Here is a 22,187-nt window from a genome sequence, read left to right as displayed (position 1 = left end):
TTTAATTTCATCAAAAATATTACAGTTTTTAAGAACATGTTTCATCTGCTCTGTATATAGTTAGTTGGTATTTGATTTCTATCCACATTGCTTTTATATGAAGAATTTCAGCAGCTTCTATTGGTACGATGTCTTTACGATCGACTCCCAACACCGTTTTTAAGTACGCTAGATGCCTTGGTCGCGACCAGGTACATCCAGTATATGGAATGCGTATTCCTGAGTGTGTGTGTGTGGGGGGGGGGGGGTGGTGGTTGAGATAGACATATAAAAAGAGATATAGAGCACATTTAAATATAAATCACAGTCTGTAAAAAAGTAACACAAGAGAACCATGAAAGGGTCAGCATATTGCCAGATTTTTCACTGATAAATTGTACTACAATATTAAATGTCTCGTTTCATATTATAGCGAGAAATCTCATTTATGATCGACTAAACTACACCACACAAGTGTGAGAAAAACTGTCTAAAAACCACATTCAAGCTGGACAGTGTAGTCGGCCGTTGTGACCGAGCGGTTCTAGGCGCTTCAGTCCGGAACCGCGCTGCTGCTACCGTCGCAGGTTCGAATCCTGCCTCGGGCATGGATGTGTATGATGTCCTTAGGTTAGTTAGGTTAAAGTAGTTCTAAGTCTAGGGGACTGATGACCTCAGAGGTTAAGTCCCATAGTGCTTAGAGCCATTTGAACCATTTTGGACAGTGTACCGGGCAATGGTCACTGGTCTGGAGAGCGGACTGGAACCTGGTTTAATTCTAAGGTCATGTTAACATTATCTTGCGTGCCTGCTCCCGAACGATTACACAGACTACCATGTAGATACGCAGACTTAAAGCGGACACAAGTGCATGGCTTCATTCAATTGCGTAACCGTTTCGTTAGCAACGAGTCAGCTAAGAGAGAATAACTACCAGCACAGGAGGCACATTAAGTTGTTCAGTATGAAATCTGGTTCTACTCGGTATACGTTGACCTTTGTCCTTATCGGAAAAATCATCGTGCTTGGTGTGCACAGAAGGGACAAGTAAAAGACTGACATTAGTAAGCTCAAAACGCCGCCGCTACATCCAGTTGCAAGTCGGGTTTTATGCACTACTGCTGCGTCAATCACAGCCTCGATCGTTAACTTCCCGTCAGGATGAAAATGAAATAAAAGTATACTCTCCAAAACTCAGCTTGGTCACTACCATGAAAGTTGCTCTTCTCAAAGAATTTGAGAGGATATTTAAGAAAAGAGAGCACATTTACCCTCACTGCCTGTGTTTCAGGACGCAGTGTTCAAAAACGCCCAAATTCATCATCAGAAGCGCTTAATCACGTTGGAAAAACATACACCGTCATCAGAATATATACCATAAATGAAGTCAGAGACTGAACTGACACAATAATAGACCCTTGAGACACGTGGTCACGCCACAGCTAGTCACATTGAACACAACAAAGAAAATGTGAGCGCCTGTGTCCTGCCCTGTGAACCTCGACTCAGCAGAGATATACTTTTACTTGTTAGTGCCTGTAGCTGTCATTCACAGGGCCTTTAGAAATATTGGAAAGTCTCCGGCATGAGAACTCGACACATTACGTTTTAGCAAGAAAGTGCTTGAGTGTTGCGACTTCTGTCGCAAACTGATACACTACTTTCAAATACGCACAAAAGAATGACCGGAAAAAGGAAGGTACACTGTGGCAAGCTTTTATGAAAGCTAATTTCTTAATGCACGGCTCAAAAACATTAAAGGGAAGCATATTTCACATATTTGTGTATGTCATAAATTTTCGCAAACAAAAAAAACATTGTCTCACTTTTACAACAGACAAAATGTCTCCTTGTAGCAACAACAACAAAAGAAGAGTTTTCTCACATTCAAAAGTGAGTGTTACGGGAATTTTGGTACAGATTCAAGTTTATTCCTTAATTGATAATCTTTCTTAAGCATTTTGAATACCATTTGTTTCAGCCAAAGCTGATCTAAGATGTTGTTGTTGTTGTGGTCTTCAGTCCTGAGACTGGTCTGATGCAGCTCTCCATGCTACTCTATCCTGTGCAAGCTTCTTCATCTCCCAGTACGTACTGCAACCTACATCCTTCTGAATCTGCTTAGTGTATTCATCTCTTGGTCTCCCTCTACGATTTTTACCCTCACGCTGCCCTCCAATACTACATTGGTGATCCCTCGGCGTCTCAGAACATGTCCTACCAACCGATCCCTTCTTCTAGTCAAGTTATGCCACAAGCTCCTCTTCTCCCCAATTCTATTCAACACCTCCTCATTAGTTATGTGATCTACCCATCTAATCTTCAGCATTCTTCTGTAGCACCACATTTCGAAAGCTTCTATTCTCTTCTTGTCTAAACTATTTATCGTCCACGTTTCACATCCATACACGGCTACACTCCATACAAATACTTTCAGAAACGACTTCCTGATATTTAAATCTATACTCGATGTTAACAAAGTTTTCTTCTTCAGAAACGCTTTCCTTGCCATTGCCAGTCTACATTTTATATCCTCTCTACTTCAACCATCATCAGTTATTTTGCTACCCAAATAGCAAAACTCCTTTACTACTTTAAGTGTCTCATTTCCTAATCTAATTCTCTCAGCATCACCCGACTGAATTCGATTACATTCCATTATCCTCGTTTTGCTTTTGTTGATGTTCATCTTATACCCTCGTTTCAAGACACTGTCCACTCCGTTCAACTGCTCTTCCAAGTCCTTTGCTGTCTCTGTCAGAATTACAATGTCATCGGCTAATCTCAAAGTTTTTATTTCTTCTCCATGGATTTTAATTCCAAATTTTTCTTTTGTTTCCTTTACTGCTTGCTCAATATACAGATTGAATAACAACGGGGACAGGCTACAACCCTGTCTCACTTCCTTCCCAACAACTGCTTCCCTTTCATGCCCCTCGACTCTTATAACTGCCATCTGCTTTCTGTACAAGTTGTAAATAGTCTTTCGCTCCCTGTATTTTACCCCTGCCACCTTCAGAATTTGAAAGAGAGTATTCCAATCAACATTGTCAAAAGCTTTCTCTAAGTCTACAAATGCTAGAAACGTAGGTTTGCCTTTCCTTAATCTTTCTTCCAAGATAAGTCGTAAGGTCAGTATTGCCTCACGTGTTCCAACATTTCTACGGAATCCAAACTGATCTTCCCCGAGGTCGGCTTCTATCAGTTTTTCCATTCGTCTGTAAAGAATTCGCGTTAGTATATATTGCATCCTTATGAATGAAACACAACAATCGTATGACGATACTGCACATCTGCATTTGTTTACACACACAATTGAAAACTAATAATTAAATAATAAAGCAACGTGTAGAAAGAAACACAAAAAAGGAACATAACTCTGGGCTACTTTAACAGTCTGCCCCTTTCTTGCGAAAATATAGAAATGTCACTTTAACGCTGTTTAATTCCTTGTCTGTGATAATTTTCTTATTATTATTTCTTCTAAACGTTTCTGCATGTTCCCCGCAATTGTTGCCATATATCTGGGCTGACTACGAGACAGTCTTTCCATAACCTTGTCAATAGGTCCTCTTTTAACGAAAAGCACAGTGGACGTCAAATCCGAGGCCGGCCAACCAGATTTGGATTTTCCGTGGTTTCCCCACATCGTTCCAGTCAAATGACGCAGCGGTTCCTTTCAAAGGTCACGGCCGATTTCCTGCCTCATCCTTTAACTTTTCCGAGCGTGTCCTCCGTCTCTAATGACCTCGATGTCGATGGGATTCTAATCTTCCTTCCTTTCTACTGCCGAGTAACAATTTTTTGCCATATAACTATCAGTAAATGTAAGAACGCTCACCTTAGTCGCAGATACACAGTCCCATATTATCACACCGCCCCCATAGCGCTTTATTGTGGGCAGAAGCTCGTTTTTTATGTAAACCACTCTGTTGCCATGCAGCACATATTTACGCTCTCTTCATACATATTAACACTGTATCTACGTTTGCCCGTAAATATAACGTCTCTCGCCACTCATAGCCTTTACTAATAAAAATTCTTCGGAAGTCGAACCTTTTCCTACAGGTAACATCACTAAAATATTGAATTTTTTTTCTTGTCACTCGGCTTCACCTGCCGGTGTGATGCTTCTTCCTGCACTTCTTATACATTTTACACACTACGAGACGTCAGTCTTTAATAATAAGCTTCCGAGGTTGGCACCATTCTGACAGTGAGTCGATTCGATCTTCATTACCACATTTATTTACTACGTCCTTAATAGTAAAATTGTGTACGTTTAAAAGAAAAGCGTGATTTCCCTGTTCGAAGCGTAAAACAAGATGACGAGGCCATCTCGCTTCATTTCACATCGAGCATTGCTGTGCAAATGTACAGGTAATTAATTAACCGTTGGACTACAAATGAGGTCACGAGTGACATTTCTTGCTATCCATCCGAAGAAACAGGCTGAAGTAATTCGGCACCAAAGGCAAAAAGAAGATTTACCCGCAGCTGCTAATTAGGAATTTTGCATGGCATCATGTTGTTGGAAAAATGCTTTCTCCATACCCCTATGCACTTATTTTCAGCAAAGGGAGACGCAGTATGGGCTCTCTCCATTAGACACGAGAAAACTGTCGCTGTGGTTAGTTGGACCCTAATGTCAGTATTATGTTCGTGGATTACAAGGAATGCAAGTGATATTGCAGTAATACAAACCTCATACTTTCAAAAAAAAATTTGAATGTAAAATGCAGCTTCTAAGAATTAGACTGATAATCTCCAAATAACGTAGACAATATTTACCCAACATTTTTCCGCGTCAAACGTGAATGAGAACTTTGAAGTCATTACGATATCCTCCGTTGCCATTGTCAGGAGCCGACTGCCTTCACTGGTTCTTTCGTGGCCTTATATAAAAGACTTTGATAAGCAAATTACGAAACTCAAGTGATGGGAGTAATGAAGAAGGAAGACACCAGAAACTCGAGTTCCCAGTTAAATTCGAAAGAAAAATAAGTACAAACGAGAAAAAGCTGAGAACGTCGTTGGGAGAAACTGCGTTTCCATAAGCTAAGTTGTGCGGTCTTCATCAGTTGCTACATGACACATAACTTCCGGAAGAGGAAAACCGAATTTCGGAAACAGATTTTCGCTGTAGTTTTACATGATGAGGTCTGAGGCAGTTTTGATACCGGTCAAATATCGGTTTTCTGATCGCCAGTTGTCTTACACAATTCTCTCTGGAAACCAGCTGTCTCGATTTTCGATTTAGTACGCACAACGACTGTTTCTCTTCAATTAAAAATCGGAAAACACACAATTTCGTGCTCAGTCTAATATCTCTACTTCTTCTTCGATGCACAATAAGTCCCTCCGTCCAGTTTAGTCGAAACGTTTCACAAAAGAGGCGTAACCTGAAAAACCAAGTATGTTTCAGACACGGTTGGGTGTTTACATGGGAGCGAAAATCGAGAGTGGAGGAGAAAATCCAACTGCCAGAACCGCATTTCCAGAATAGATATTGGAGTGTTTACACAACTAACCAGAAACGGTATTGGGAATTGCTTTACGAAGTCCAGTTTTGGCAGACTCGTGTAAACGTAGGGATTGTGAGCCTATGTTCGACAAAGGAGCTTTTTCCCTTCGTGAAGTATTCAGCAGGCCTCCTGCCAAGATTTATCTGGAAATAATTCCACACGCAGTTTATTATACTTGGTCAACTTGTGCTTGCAAGCTGCATAAATTCGCTTTGTGGAACATGCCTAAAGTGTTAGGCAAGGTTGATGCGGCTAGCGACGCGAGAAATTCCGGCGGACAGAGTGATCTGGACAGTACTTCCCCCGGGCCCAGCGCCAGTGCGGAGGAAGTGGAGGGGAGCGCAGGTAAACAAGTCAGACCGCAGCCAGCGGCCAGCAGTCGCCACCGCGCCGCGCAGCGCACACCATGGCCGTCCGCGCCTTCACAGGTCAGTGCTCTTGTCGCTAAGGAGTCGGCTCCAGGCTCGTACCCCCCACCCTTTCTCTTCGTCACACCACGCTGGTAAACCACAATGGCAGTCGGCTCAGAGGGAAGAAATCGAAAAGTGTCGATCGCGAGACTTCTTTCCGATGTTACAAAAACACATGCCGGTATCGAGATAACTGACAAATCAGCGAATGCTATGGACACAATTACCTTTAGGGTTAAGACTACAGCGATATCAAAGTTATATTAAGTGCTTTTGACATGTAATAATTTCGGAAGGCTGTGACTCATTACGTGCAGCAGCTACTGTCACCGTATCTCTCACGTTATAGTCAATATAATTTCCACGGTAAATGAGTTAGGAAACTCCTCCCCATTTTATTGTTGGAGTGCGGAATCTCTAAATTTATCTCAAAGTTCAGCTAGCAAACTATCGACGGAGAGGATGCGCGCTAATCGTTGTATTTCTCTAGCTTTAAAAGGAAAGCTTTGCTAAACTCTAAAGTTGCTTTGAATAGAAGTTTTACTACCATTGTCTTATTAAAAGTGGGATGCCGTCGCTTTTCTCCGACCACTGAAATGACGTACCAAGCCAGTCATACGGGAATTTACAGTTGAACACAAACTCCAAACCACGGTGCAACCTGGCATTCTTCACACATACAAATCATTGCCTGAAGTGATGAAAGTGGAAGGAAAAAGGCGGAACCGTAACGACAGGTCCCATTAAGCTACAGCACATTATGATAACCTTTAGGAAACTAGCCACGTTCTATCTGCTTGGCCACCAGATGGCAAAAGAACATGAAAATTGTTGAAGCGAAGTAATGATGAAACTTATCGTTGATGAGATACCCATTTACAACCGCACAGAAGTCGTAAACAAGCTATCGTCGTCCTAACGAGCAGACGCGCGCTGAACTGTTGATTCATATGCACTGCTCCGAGCGAGGTGAAGCAGTGAGAAAGGCGCTGTACTTCCTTTTGGGAGCAGTGGGGTTCAAATCGTCTGGCGATTCTGATTAGGGTTTTCCGTAGTTTCCTCAAATCGATTAAGCCAAATAGAGGGTTTGTTTCTCTGAACAATTTGCTGAGATACGAAATGGAACGATCACATAGGCTCAGTGTCAGGTGAAGCAGGTAGTAGACTTCAGTTCTGTGGTAGAATACTAGGGAAATGCAATCAGTATACAAAGGAGATTTCTCAAAAAAACGCTCCTGTGATCCAGTCTAGAATATTGCTAAAGTGTGTGGCACTCATACGAAATAGGGCTAACAGGACATACTGCACGTAAACAAAAAGTTGCACGAATAGCCAGAAGTTCCTCCTGTGCGAGAGCGTCAAGAATATTTTGGAAAAAAAAGGCACACTTGAGAATAAATTCGAAATATCCTGTGAAAGCATGCTTAAAACGTTTCTTGAAGCAGCTCTTAGGGATTGCGAAGAGATTAGAATATTACATCGCGCACAGAAGCGTTTAAGTGAAAATTCTTCCCGCGCTACACACGTGAATGGATCGGGAAGCAGTCCTAAGAAGTGGTACAGTGAAGTAGCCTCTGCCATGCACTTCAGTGGTTTTGAGTATGGATGTAGGTGTAGAACAGGACACGGCTAATATTCTTGTCCATTGTCGACTATCAGAGCTTACGCTGTTACTAACGACGGCGTTAAACGCTGATATTCCTTCCCTCCTTCATAATGTTAAATGGTGGCAAGAACGTGCAACGTTCTTGTAAATAAGCTATATTTTGGAGTTAAATGGTAAAAATTGGCCTTATGGAGTAGACGTGGATACAGTTCATAGCTTCAGAGTTTCTCTCATATTCTGCGGTGGCGGTGCATGTATCGTTACGTCTGCAATTCTCCTGGAAAACGTTCCCCCAGCGCGCAATGGAACTATGTGAACGAACGTTGACCCCGCGGGGTACAATGGCAAGACGGTTGAGACGAGCCTGCGAACAGCCCAGCCTACGCATACCCCAGCAGCAGCCTCTCCGTTCCACGTCACTAGCCGTTGATCTGCCACGAGTGAGACGATTTACCAGCAGCCCATCGTCACACGCGTGAAATGTTTCAAGGACGTGTGTAAAAATTATGAAAATCTGGAAAAATAACGGAGTCCTGATTTTCATTCCTGCAAATTCCTTAAAACTTTAATCTTCATATTGAAATGCTAGAGCTAAACTGAAATCAATAAGCCAATAACAAAATTTGCCCTTTGTTTTTCAATGGATCATGAATCAATGGAAATTTCTTTGAAATGCTTCAGTGTAAAGTGTTCATAACAGAAGCAAGCTAGCAAATATTCCTACTTCATATGTGCTATTCCGTGGTTAAAAGTATTTAAAATCATTTTTTGCATAACGTAAGTTTTTGTTTGCTAAAGAACATTTGAGTCCTTTAATCGCCAACAAAAATTGTTTTACAGCCATAAAAAAGGGGTTTAAGGATGTCAAGGATAACAGCAGAGTGTCAGGAAGACATAGTTCGCATCACGCTAGCAGTCGTAGTACTTAAGATGTGATCAATCTTGTTCTGGTGGGAGATAGGTGGCACCTGCGAGACGCCGAATTAAGATGACAAAATATAGAAACAGTAAAGCATGTCTACCTCAGAAATAATTATTTTGCGCTGAGGCCAGTATTGTTGCTGTTATAAGGGTAGATGAAATGTCAGTTTCATACGCAAAAGAATAAAATCTGGATCGAAATGAAATTTTTTGGACGAACACTTCCGGAAGATGATGGATCTCATTGTAAAGTGTGACAGAACACAATCGAACTATGAACGGGCGATGCAAAAGCTAAAACAGACCTTGAAGTACTTCGGATGGAATGGAAGCTTAGATAAAAATTAATAAAACCTATGCAACTAAAGCTAACTGAATGAGCATGAGTGATGGTTAAAATCACTTAAACTTAATTCCTACTGGTAGTACGAGACAACGTTGGAAGAGGCTTTACAGTTCCAAGCGCGTTTTGTAGCGACAGCGTCTGAAAATATTCCTGTACACTGCTTACGTGTCTAACAACCCATAAAGCTGCTCGTTCTGAAGACAGTCACGTATATCTAAAAGTGCACGAGCTAGAGTGTCTCTTCTACGTTAATGTACAGTAAACGCGCGAGCCTTCTATGGTATCTTGCGGTTGTGTGTGTGTGTGTGTGTGTGTGTGTGTGTGTGTGTGTGTGTGTGTGTGTGTTTATATCGACCTCTAATTTAGAATTCCTAGTTCTGGGCGTGATATGATACACATTGGCACAATGCACAGGAATCTTCGGGTTGGCGAAATAAGCAAACTTTCTAGCTAGACAATTCTTAAACGAGGAAATAAAAATCTAATCTCTACTCAGCAAATCACTATGAAGTGCATGAAAGAGGGTAATTCCTATTTTACTGCTTCTTAGGGCCTCCTTCCATACTGTTCATTTATAGAGCGGGGGAAGAATGTTTAAACACTGCTGTGCGCGCTGTATTGCCTGTCTTCGCGGCCCCTGCGGGAACGATGCGTTGGGATTTACTATATTCGTTGCTTAAAGCTGGTTCTTGAAACTTTGTAGCTAGGTTTTGGGAATTTATCTTAAAGCATTTGCCAGTTTTTCAGCATCACCGCGCAAAACTTTGTCCACTAATTCTTTCCTTCGTTGTTAGTCCTGCTTAATTCGGGACACACACTTCAACAATATTCTAAGATGGGTCGCACGAGCGATTTGTAATCAATCGCCTTTGAAGACCGTTTCCATTTTCGTAGTATCCTAAGTGAACTGAAGTCTTCCACCTGCTTTACCTACGACTGAGCCTATGCGATCGTTCAATTTCATATCCAAACAAATCGTTATTCGGGTATTTGTGTGAGTCGAAAGATTCCAGTTGCGACAAATTGATAATGTAGTCGTACGATACTAAGCTTTCTCGTTCTGTGAACGGCATACATTTTTTTTACCATTTAAAGCGAGTTCCAATCTGTTCATCACTTTGAAATCTTATCGATATATATTTGTGCCGTTTCCTTCAGACAGTACTTAATTGTAGGTAATTGCAATATCTGCGAAAATTCTTAAGTTACTATTGTTTGTGCAAGGTCTTAAATATAAAACATGGACAGAAAATATTCCAACATTTCCCTGGGGCACGCTTGAAGTTACTTATGTACACGATTGTTCACCCAATTGCACATGCTGCATCTTCATCTACAAATCAGTCCAGTCGCCAATCTTTTGATGCTCTCATGTGATCGTACTTTGAATAATAACCGTAGGTGTGGGGTACTGACTGAAATGCTTTTAGAAAGTCAAGTAATAGTCTGACTGCTTTGACCAAAGAATTTTAAAGTCATGTGAGAAAAACTTGACGTGGTTTCGCATGATCGAGCATCGAATACCAAAGCAGGGTAGTGTTGAAGTTCGTAACTGACTGATTCATTTAATTCCCATTTTGAGTATTAGGGGATGAGGTTACAAAAGACGCTAATGTCATAGAGAGATATTGTTAAGTCTATAACTTACAACACAATTATGTCATACCTCTGAGTTTCCTTACGAAAAAATTAGGTCCACTTCTTCGACTACATTCATTCCTTCACAATTATTGTGAAATGGATACAAATTTAGGTAACCCAATCGCAGATCCTACGTTCCTCCAGTTACACGATGAACGTAAATACTACCATGAATAACTGATAGTGCGCTGAAGATCGTGGCTTGACTTTTTGTCAAGCATACACAATTAAAATGAATGTACGTTGGTCTGTGCTCGTTTCGCACCAATCATATGCTGCGCAAAGGCACCTTGGCCGCAAACTTCGTACTAAAAATCCTGCACTCAGTTCGTAAAATTAGTATCTCCATTGTTCACAAGGAAACATTTAGAAGTTTTAAGAGACAGCAAGAATAAACACTAGCGTATAAGGAATTTTCATCTTGGAACTGAATTTTTAGAAATCTTACTTGAAGATTCAAAGTAAAATACTTACTGCATCGACAAACCTGTGGAACTTCTTGTAAAGTGGATGACGAAATTTATAAATAAACTAAAATACTAGAGTTACATGTATAGGTAGGTCAAACTTTGACAGGACATTTGTCACCTAAATTCCCGCGAGTCGTCATGGAATGACATTTCCTATTGCGCTTTTGCAAGACCCACGACAGTAGCTAAGAAAACTTATTCACAATATTCAGACAGTGGTAAAATGTGTGCTGCAAAGCCCTATTTCCCACGCCCCCTGTAAGGGCTCCGCTAAGAACCGGATGAACAGGATGGAGACATGGCATGTAGTTTGTTAAAACCAGCAGAATCTGTACTTTAGGACATGATTTACTTATACCTCATATTCAGCTATTGTGAATATCTTCCAAGTGTCTAATCACTATGATTGAAATAGATTTCGTGAATTCGCAACCATCTTAGACGTCGTCCATGTGTAATGTTATCTGTAATAAAAGGTATTCCACAAAGTAAAGAAATGGCTAGGGACTAATAATGCCGGATAAGTTTCCAAGATCGTTTCCAGTTAGCAAAATAGATTGGTGGGTACTTATTCCTCAATCCTTCATTATTGTTGGTGCGTGATTGACATTAATATTTATTATAGGTTTCTTACAGGCATGTTATGACGCATTTATTTTTAACGATTTAAATTGTTCACTCCACGAATGTCAATTTAACTTTTCTATCAGAAAAAATTGATGACAAATATTTTCTCCTCGATAGCAAACGCAATGCAAATGGTTGCTGTTCCCGCAAGAAACGTTTGACAGGTTACTGCTGCAGTTCTGCTTGAAGACATAATTCACTAATTATGTTATTGAGGGGATACCACTATTACATTGTCACGCAACTAAATACACTAATTTCCTAACAGTTTGTGTAGGTTCTCTTTACCAACAGTAACGGCTGCCCGCCTAGATAAGATTTTGACCTCAACAGAGAAGGCAACTCCATTGGTGCACTGCTACTTTCCAGCATAGAGGTATCGAATGTAAGCACAGTTCTTATTCCCTATAAAGTTCAAGAACGGCTAAAACCAGTCTCAAATTAATAACTGGCGACGTGTAGCACTTCCTCGCATTTGTTCTGGTCTCAGACTAGTGCTATAATGAGTCTAGTAAACCGATAAATTACGAAATTTGGCATCATGGTATTGCAGCCGAAAATTTTTTTATATACAGGGTGGTTACAATTAAACTTTCACTACTTGAGAGTGCCCCCTTAAAAAGTGTGATCGTAGCAAAATTCAACATTGTGGAAACATTTGTAAGGACACGCGGAAAAGAAATAACGAATAAACCATTGACAGACATTTGCATTTCCAAATGATAAGGTAACGTTTAATTTCGTATCCTACGTTCTACGTTACAAACGTAGCTCAATGTGACAACCATCTGCATCGACGACAGCCTAGAACCGTCCTTAGATACAGTTTCACAATTGTGCAGCACTTCTCGAACGGTGGACCATGGAATATTAAACTGTCGTGACACAGCTGGTGCACCATTTAAAGATCACACATTGCGTCCAACATTCTCAGCCATGGAAATAGTAACTACAATAATTCGTGGTGGAATTGGCCGTCGGCAACTCCCAAGAGCAACTCCAAATCGCCAGTTAATTCGAACTTCCTAATCATGTTCTTCAAACCCGGTGCGGAAAGGGGACTTCTCCGTATTTCTTTAATGCTTCGATACTCGCTAAAAGCAGCAGCACTACTGCTGTTATTTCAATAACAGATATAGCAAAGCCCTGCTCAACTTGTACAGACCCGTATCGACTGTCTGCAATTGATGATGCAGTACGGCGCCTAAACCGAACCCATGGCAAGGTACCAGACGGACGGCGTGACGATGAGAAGCCCATTAGCTCCAATTATAGCCAACCTCTTCCTGGAGTACTTTAACATTGCCCTGGACACGGCTCCTGCAACGTCTACTTGCTTTTATCGGTACGTAGAAGACACATTCGTTTTCTTGCTTCGTGGGCGTGAAAATCTGGTAGAATTTAAGAACAGCATCCATAATATCAGATTTACGATGAAAGTAGAGAAAGGTACATTGTGTTTTCTAGACGTCCTCGTCCGCCGGAAAGAAAATTGATGTCTCAGCCACCCACACAGACCGATATCTGCATGCTACTAGCTATGATCATCCTTCATAAAAAAGTTCTATTGTGAGGACATTGGTGCATAGAGCGGAAGCCGTTTCAGACGCTGAAAGTCTTCCGAAGGAACTGAGCCACTTACGGGAAGTCTTAAAAGAAAATGGCTACAGCAACCGCCTGATTTCTCAAGTCATCTTGCAGTAGAAACATAAGCAGAAGACCTCAGAGGAGAGGACGAAGAAGCTTGCGTTCTTGCCATTCTGTGGCTGTCACAGAAAAGATTAGCCGGCTTATGAGAAGCATAAAATCGATACGGTTTTTAGGTCACCGGCTAAAATTTGACAGCTAATAAGGGTTGTGAAAGACGATGTTGGTCTCAGAACACCAGGAGCATGTAAAATACCGTGTGGGTGTGGACAGTTCTATATGGGACAGACTCTACGAACTATTGTACAGCGCTGTGTGGAACAAGAGAGATGTTTTCACCTTTGGTATCCTGAGAAATCAGCGGTGGCGAGACATACTACAGAAAACGGACACCGTATTGGATTGGCCGAGAAATCTGTTACTACACGGACTACTAATTTTTGGGATAGTGTTCTAAAAGAAGCGATAGTTAAAAATTTTGACAGCATCCTCAATAAAGACGGCGACCTGCAGCTAAGCACAACCTGGAACCCGGCCATCGGTAAGTTGAGGCGGGCGCAGTAAGTGCGCAATGAAAACATTACCATATATGGCGCTGGAGCGAGCACCAGTGACGTCACTGAAGACAGCGCGGCTGTACAAGGGCGGCAGCAGCAATCATTAGACAGTCACCACTTGACAATGGCCAAGGAGTACTCGGCCGAAAGTTTGTGGATTTTAAACCACTAGAGCCCGAGAAAATTTTATCAGCTTATCAGTATGGCTGCAACTCGAGAAGCTGCACCCCACTAAGTTTACATGATCTTCTAAAAAACTGGCCAATTTGTAGTAAATTTTTAGTTTCTATGCTGTTCTTTAACCTTAGATTCCGTAAAATTTTACTAGGGCACCTGAATACAACCACTCAGACTGATATCATGGTACACTCCCCCACCCCCTCCCTTCTCATAGTCAAATGGTTCAAATGGCTCTGAGCACTATGGGACTCAACATCTGAGATCATCAGTCCCCTAGAACTTAGAACTACTTAAACCTAACCAACCTAAGGACATCACACACATCCATGCCCGAGGCAGGATTCGAACCTGCGACCGTAGCAGACGCGCGGTTCCGGACTGAAGTGCCTAGAACCGCACGGCCACCGCGGCCGGCCTTCTCATAGTCGATCCAGGCTGTAATATAAGTAAGTTAGTTAAAAATATGAAAGATTAATAGTGTATGATGCGTGTAGGCGTTGGTTATGGAGACCTTGACCTTGCTTCCACACCGGCCAGGTTCTCTCCGCCTTTTCCCTACGTTTTATCTGCTCTGTTGGGCTGTTTTGTTTCCCCTTTCCTTGTCTTCTTCCCCTGGTGGTATCCCTGTTCTCATGATATTGGTACGGTATGGTGTGGGTGTCGGGACAGTTTGTTGGTGGTGCTGGTGCCCCACTATGTGTAGTATTTATGAGCCACCCTTGCTCTCTGTTTCCACCCACCCCACCTCCTGTTCATTCCTCTTCCTGATGTTCTGACATCCCTTTTTCCTTTGTTTGCACGTGACCTCTTCCCCTTGATGATTGGGCTTCAGGAACAATTTCCTGCCATCCTAGGTCATGGGACCAATGACCTCACTGTTTTGTCCCCACCCCAAAACCAACCAACCAATGAACCATTTCATATGAAACGACTGACGCTGCATCCCGGATTTGATTTCTTAAATCCTTTAGATCCCTAACCTCTGTTTCTCACAAACTTGAGTTTACATACACCCAGGTGCACAGCAGATATCCAAGGAAGTCGAATCAGGTAAACAACAGTGGACGCAATCTTGAAACTCTTCCTGTCCACCTTTTGGCGAATCTTCGATTTAGGTACTGATATTCCTTTTTGCGACAGTAAAATAAGAGAATCCTCTACCCTGTTGGAACAATTATCAACAATGTTTCTTGCTGAAGAGTGGTTCCTGAGATTGCTAATTATTATTAATTAATAACCACTGATTGCGGTTTCCCATCAGACATTGTCTGTTTTTGCAAAGTCCTGAGATTGCTCCAGAATACCAACGTATGTTTCTCTTCTCTTCCGCAAAAACAAAGGGTCCATAATCTGTAGTCATTGTGAATCCAAGCCAAACATTAATTTTTGATGAGTTTTTGCTATTAAATGTAGTGAGGTGCCTTGTTACTCATAATGCAGCAGTTGCGTTTAACTTCTCCGCTGATGTGAAATGTGGCCTCATCAGTAAAAAAAAAAAAATTGCCACGAGGTGTTCGTTGCACGTAACTCCTATCAAATCATAACTCAGCTTGGAGATCGGCGTGAGCTTAGTGGTCAAATTTGTGAAGCACTGAATGTGGTACGCTAATTTGTTTAGCTATTTGATTTTGATAAGTGAAACTGGTTCCTTAAAGGAAGAGTTCATGCACATTCGGACTTCTTCAGTTTCTGATACACTGAACCCTCTCTTGTGGTACAGGTCGTTTCCGGGAGCGTGATTGACAGACAACGTTTCCAGGTCTTTGGAACTTCTTGACAACTAACCGGATGTTTTATCTTGTTGGTGCTGGTTTGTGAAATTTTTGGGTGAAATATTTTAATTTCCAGATAAGATAAAATACACAGCCGCCCACTAACACCCACACGTTCTCTATCGTAGGCATTCTTCCCGATTAAATTGAAAAAAGGGCCATGTTATTACGGAGATGGATTAAAATTATGTATTATGGAAATATACAAATTATTTCTTAGAAATGAATCGATACTTCATGACCACCCCATGCAATAAGCCTTGTAGAATACTTCACACAGATGTAAAATTACTTGCACTCCTGAGCGAGCTCATCTGTTTATTAAACTGTTTCATATCGTGCAGATAAACTGCAGATTAATGTTCCCAACAGTGAAAGCAACAAGACTATAAATAGTTCCTCTTATTGTCAGATGAAGTGTGTTAATTGTAACTCAGATGGAATGCCACAGACGGAGAAAATAGCTCCCACGTGTAAGGCCAGCGTGTGATATGTGATTTGTTTGTGTAGTCGTCGTGTTCCTGTGCGGAGTGCTGGCCGTGCCACCCCTTGTGGACCTGCCGCCTGCTGAGGACCCAAGCCTCTGGGACGACGACGACTACCTCCCCGTGTCTGCGGGAGAGCGATTCGATGCCTTCGACTGGGCACTTTGCCGGGCGCTGGATGCACGCTACCCGGGAAATGTGGTAGTTTCACCCATCGGCGTCAAGATGGTCCTAGCAATGCTGTACGAGGGCGCCACGGGCGACACAGCGCGCGAACTCGAAGCGGGGTTGCTGCTCACAAAGGACCGCCAGCAGACGCGCGAGAAGTACAGTGCCATCGTGGCCTCGCTGCAGGTAACACTCCGAACATCTAAACTGTATTTAGTTAACTATTTATTTTGAATAAACTTCCTCTGCATCATTACCCAAGAGTGTATACGACGAGGCGAAAGATATTCTGAGAGCTTCCAGATTTCTAGAATCATCCTACACCTACTGTTGATCGTTTAAACTGCAACGCCATGAAGGCGGCGTGCAACGAACCTCAAATTGCCACGGAGTGTACTACATGTTTGGATATGCACGTGATTGTCCTTTCAGCATAACTGCGCGGAGTAGTATTAAGTAATGCCAGATTAAGTAGCAGCCTCTTCATTCAGATATCGCGTTTGGATGTTGGTTGTCTGAGAAGATAGTCATGCTTAGTGTAAAGAGAAAAGTCTGCCCAAGCATACCGGAATTCGGCAGCAGGATCATGGCCTATCGAGACTGCACGCTCTCGTTCCGAGATACCGCTGTTCATGTGGGTCGGGATCCCAAGACTGTCCTGCGAATGTGGAACTAATTACTTCAGGCGGCCCATAACAGACACTGAGCAGGATCTCAATGGCGCCACACAAGTGCCCGAGAGGACAGACGTTATATTCGCTCGACTGTGCAGGATTTTACAGCCATGTCAACTATATAGTCACAGAAGTGACTTGTTTGCAGCGAGACCAGTATCCCCGTGGACAGTGCAACCATGCTTCGAACACCACAGAATGCCAGCAAGGCGACCAATGTTGCGGGTTCCTTTGAGAAACACAGGCGCACAGAAAATGACGCACCTGAAGACAACGCTGCACAACGGAATGGCACCTAGTCTTTTCAGACATGTCGATTTCATGTACAGCTTCACGATGGAAGTACCTGTATGTGAAGATGCAGAGAACTAATGTAACAGATTGCATTTGTCGTCATATGGGCCCACCACCTGACGTGGTGTCCGCAGCTCGTGGTCAAGTGGCTAGCGTTGCTGACTCTGGATCATGCGGTCCTGGGTTCGATTCCCGGCCAGGTTGGGGATTTTGATCTGCCTGGCAACTGGGTGTTTGTGTTTTCCCCATCATTTCATCATCATTCGCGACCGTGGCTAATTTGGACTGTGTAAAAATTGGGACTTTGTATGGGCGCTGATGACTGCGCAGTTGAGTGTCCCACAAACCACCACCACCACCACCACGACCTGACGTGGTGGTATGTCATTGAGTACGTAGCACGTTTGCCTCTAGTTCATACAACTGGTAATTTGGATAGCAGGTGCTCTATCCGACGTTAATGCTAGTGGCTGTGCCTTATCCTAAAGGTCTTTGTGGCCACATGTCGCACATGATATCCTGCCTTCTCTCATCCACTGAACATTTCTGATCATCGGTTGCCGAGGGAATGGGATGCTACCACTCGCCAGCTGCTACTAATGAAGTCTGTTGTAGACTTCACACCATGGAATGATCTAACCATACCTGTATTTCTCATCAAAACCTAGAATTGGTGCCATCTGAGTTACTAGAACCACTGTTGCTGCCTGGGGTGGCAGCTGTTTTTACTAAACCTCTCCCCTTGTATGCCCCAAATAACCTAAAAATTCATTGACAGCAGGCGTTGCCTGTAGGGGTAACAGCGACAGTTAAATTTTTTTCAGGCCAGGCACAAAAAGCACTCAATATTTTTACTAACTGGTTTCGATTCATTATCGTGCTTGCTTGATAACAGCTGCAAACTAGCGTCCTTTATGATATTTTGTTTAAAGATGCACTGTAACTTCCATTCGCCTTCTCTTCTACAGGTTTTTAATGTTTGCCCCATTTCATATCACTGCTTGGTAAGGAAAAGCTCACTCCAATGGTTGATTTGAACGGTACGGTGTACTACTAAATATGGTGCTGCAGGAGGTAGTACAATACCTTATTCTGACCTTTTAACTAGCGTTCCCTGTCAGGAATCCGAAGTGTTGCCTAACTTCGCAACTTTCACATTAACAAATCATTGCCATAGCAACAAGAGGGGGTGTTCACTTTAAAGGAATATTTCATACAGAAGGCCCATAAGGCCACAAATAAGAATAAGAATATTCTCAATGATCAAACAAGTAACAGAAGACCAATATTCAAACTAATTCAGTCTTCCATCCCTCCATCCCTCCCTTCCTCCGTTACCACCCCAGCACTTCTAAATTCTCCCATGATGCCTGTCAGCTCAGGCATATGACAAAGAACAGGCAAGCATGTGCAGTTAACTGCAGTATAGATTATATGCAAAGAAATATTTATTGGAAGAAACTTATATTTTATGCATTTAGCACACACAGAATGAAAAGTGGCTGCATGAACAGGACACACAAATGAATGTAAGTACAAAACACAACCATATACTGTAAACAGAAATAGCTAGACTTAAAGAAACTGAAAAAGAACCACTACAAATCTCGAGTAGAAATATGCATAATCAATTTTACGTCTATTATAGACAACTGAAGATACATAACATCTATTGGTGCAATATATCTGGTATTCAAAAATAAATTTTAGTTGCAAAAGATGTAAGTTTTCTTATCCTTCCGTTAAAACATAATTGAAGCTAGTAACTGACTGCAGTTGTTAACAGTATTCTTTCCCATCACAGATTATCGAAATAGTATTTGAAGGGTGATTTGCGATGCAGCTGCATGACATTCTTTATAATATGATCATATTACGTAATGTTTTCTGTTATTTGGATCTGCCGGTTTTGAGCTACAGAAAATTAGCTATAGCTCTGTAAAAATTAGATTACTTGAAAATGGTATATAACTGTTGGATTCCTTTCAGCGTCATCTGTACATAGTCTGATTTTCCATACACATCAAAAGTCGCCCTGCAAAAAACTAAAACATGATTTAGTAGTTACATAATTTATTACGAAGTCTTGGTAAAACTGTGTGACTAGGAATTAACCAGTTGTTCAGTCAGAAATTTCTACCCACAGGGAAGCAACCCGGATTATCTGTTCGACTTGGGAAACAAAGTATTTGCAGACGTCTCACTGACACTACGACCACGCTTTGTTACAATCCTGAGGGCGTTTTATAACAGTGATATTCAAAACGTCGACTTCAGAGATCCTAAAACTGTGCCCTTAATTAATGAATGGGTAAAAAATGCTACACGTGGTCACATTGACTCAATAATGAGTGAAGGTATGTATAGCTCAAACCATTTTCTCTTTCTCTGTAGAAGTCATTCGTGGAAACCACTCTCAAGAGCGAACTTACAGCAAATTTTTTCACATTTCGTTTCCACTACTTACACAAGCCTTTGCTTCGGTTATACACACATACTACAGGCAGTAATAAAATAAAGCTTCCTACGAAGATGCTACTATTCAGCCGTTATATTCACTTTGTGATGTCTCACCGCCATTTAATATATTGCTGTTGGGAAAAGTAAACCTTTAATTTTTATTTTCTTTAGCACTTTGTCGCAGGTTGTCAACCTTTAAGCTTCTTGCTTTACCACTCTTGTCAGGACAAAATACCCATAAAACTTCAACTCAATATGGCAGGTTATCGTGTCAGTTATGACTGATAGATACTAATTTATAATGTAGCTGCTATTATATTCTAAATTAAAATACTTGGAAGGTAAAAAATTAAGTGAATTTAAAGTTTATCACAACAAGAAATTCTAAAGTTGGTTATTAATGGAAAGTATCAATTACAGATGGTCTTTCGGACGCTGTCCTCCTGCTTGTGAACGCACTGTACTTCAAAGGTTCTTGGAAGTATCAATTTCAGCCTCAGCTTACCTTCACCAGCAATTTCTACACAGGCAAAGGGAAAACTGTAGCCGCACAGTTCATGCGTCAGAGTGCAGAATTTTTCTACTTACACTCTAAAGAGATTAATGCAAGCATATTGCGATTACCCTATCTTGTAAGTTGCATATTATTAGCAATTCCCGAGTTATCTCTGTGACTGCGGTGTGAGGAATCTCTGCAAGTTCATTACAGTAAAACGTTGTACTCATTGTTACAGGGCAGGAAATTCTCAATGTTTATCGTCCTGCCGGACGACAGGGATGGTCTCGAAAACCTTCTGAGCACTGTAAATCCATTTGCTCTGCGAGAAGATCTCGGACTGCTCAGACCGACTGCAGTGCACGTGGTGCTCCCAAAATTTACTTTCGAATTTTCTGTACTCTTGAACGATGTTCTGAAGGAGGTAAGTAGTTATGTAAAGGTAATTAAAACTAGACCACAGAGTAATCATCTCGGAAATATTGTATAGCTATACTGACAGCTCATGTTGGTCTCGGTACGCTGCATTAAAATGCACAGCGCTAGCTGCTTGAATATCAACTTCGTTGTTGCTGAATTCAGAACTGGGACGTTCTTTTCCTCAGATGACTTTCCATTTGGTCGCCGAAATTGCATATTTGTTGGGTAAAAAAAAAAACGCGTAACCTAATTTTTACGCAGTCTGTTTATGAAGGATCGCAAACAAATGTCACGTACATAACATTTTTGTTGGAACGTGGGTACCTCACCACATCGCGGAAACGTCATTCGTGTCCAAACACTTTGGCGGTCACTTGAAACATACCTATCACACTCCTTCACTTACTTCCTATCCTTGCAATTTCAAAAGCAGTACAGCATGTTGGAAGTTTGTCCAAGCTAATTTTCTGCAGTTAGCACACAAATCTTATCCATTGCTAACTATAATGTTTATGGACGTGATTCAAAGTAAGAACCCACTGCGAACAATTGTCCATTGTTTGCTGTGTCCTAGCTGCAACAAATATTTTTCCTCAATGGAAACCTTATGTGCACATGTTTGTGAGTGTTCATTTTTTCACCATGCACGAGTTCTGCAACCAGCTGGGCATAACTAAGTTTCAACAAGTGAACGATTGAATACTATTATCGTTCTTTGCATGGTAATTATTGAATGATCAGTTTGTTTATTATAACAGTGAATATTTCAAAATTGTCCATAAAAAGAAGCCAAGCGTAAAAAGTATATTTTCAAAACGAGTCAATACACGTGTATAAATCTTGCATCTAAAATGATCAAAAAATCACATAACAGCATTAGAGCACAAAGAAAAGTTTCTTTTTCCAGAAAAATTCAGATCTGAAAGGGTTAAGGTTTAGTGTGTAAAGTAATTTTTGTTTAGCGCATTTCACACACACTACTACAAATTAAAAAGTGTAATGTGGAGGAAAATTCAACTTTGTAAAGTATTTGATTCAGTTATTGTCTGGAAAGTCTGTCTTCGCAACTGAGTCAGACTTACCAATGTTTATTCACACGTCACTCTTCACCTTCATTTTTAAAGCTGCTTGGTAGTTTGTGACGCATGATGTGACAGGATCTGTTAGGTAGCCGGAATAAAACTGGTCAGGAAATTGCGCCCCACTACCTCAGTCTTAAAACGAAATAGCTTCTTACGCATAATCGCACCCTTTCTGAAAGTTCACTTACTTGGTATCTCAAGAAAAAACTAAGAACCCAAATGTCTCGACATTAAATTCAAAAAATACCAGCAGAACTGACCACGTGCAGGTTACGTAAGTTTTACTTATGCAAAGCTGAAAACTATTAAGAAATAACGCGGACTTACTTAATAATGCTCCGATACGATGTTTTTATTCCGGACTTGCACAGGCGTTACGATGTTGTCGGAGTTTTGTAGGTCGTCACGTAAGTGTGCAATCGTGTTC

The 22,187-nt window shown here is 41.5% G+C and overlaps 2 protein-coding genes across 4 annotated transcripts in view; one reads left to right on the top strand and one right to left on the bottom strand.

Moving 5' to 3' along the window:
* The window catches only part of LOC126248333 (constitutive coactivator of peroxisome proliferator-activated receptor gamma-like), a 725,840-nt gene that overhangs the window by 128,574 nt on the left and 575,079 nt on the right, over positions 1-22,187 (bottom strand). The window lies entirely within an intron of this gene.
* The window catches only part of LOC126248334 (serine protease inhibitor 2-like), a 33,447-nt gene continuing 17,119 nt past the window's right edge, over positions 5,860-22,187 (top strand). Inside the window, exons 1-5 of the mRNA XM_049949231.1 lie at positions 5,860-5,932; positions 16,192-16,520; positions 19,449-19,659; positions 20,183-20,394; positions 20,497-20,682. Of these exons, the coding sequence (XP_049805188.1) occupies positions 5,911-5,932; positions 16,192-16,520; positions 19,449-19,659; positions 20,183-20,394; positions 20,497-20,682 (960 nt within the window). The 5' untranslated portion in view covers positions 5,860-5,910. The remainder of the gene's footprint in view (positions 5,933-16,191; positions 16,521-19,448; positions 19,660-20,182; positions 20,395-20,496; positions 20,683-22,187) is intronic.

This window comes from Schistocerca nitens, chromosome 3 (assembly GCF_023898315.1).
Source record: "Schistocerca nitens isolate TAMUIC-IGC-003100 chromosome 3, iqSchNite1.1, whole genome shotgun sequence".
In the NCBI taxonomy this organism is placed as follows: Eukaryota; Metazoa; Arthropoda; class Insecta; order Orthoptera; family Acrididae; genus Schistocerca; species Schistocerca nitens.
This window is presented reverse-complemented; position numbering and strand designations above follow the sequence as displayed.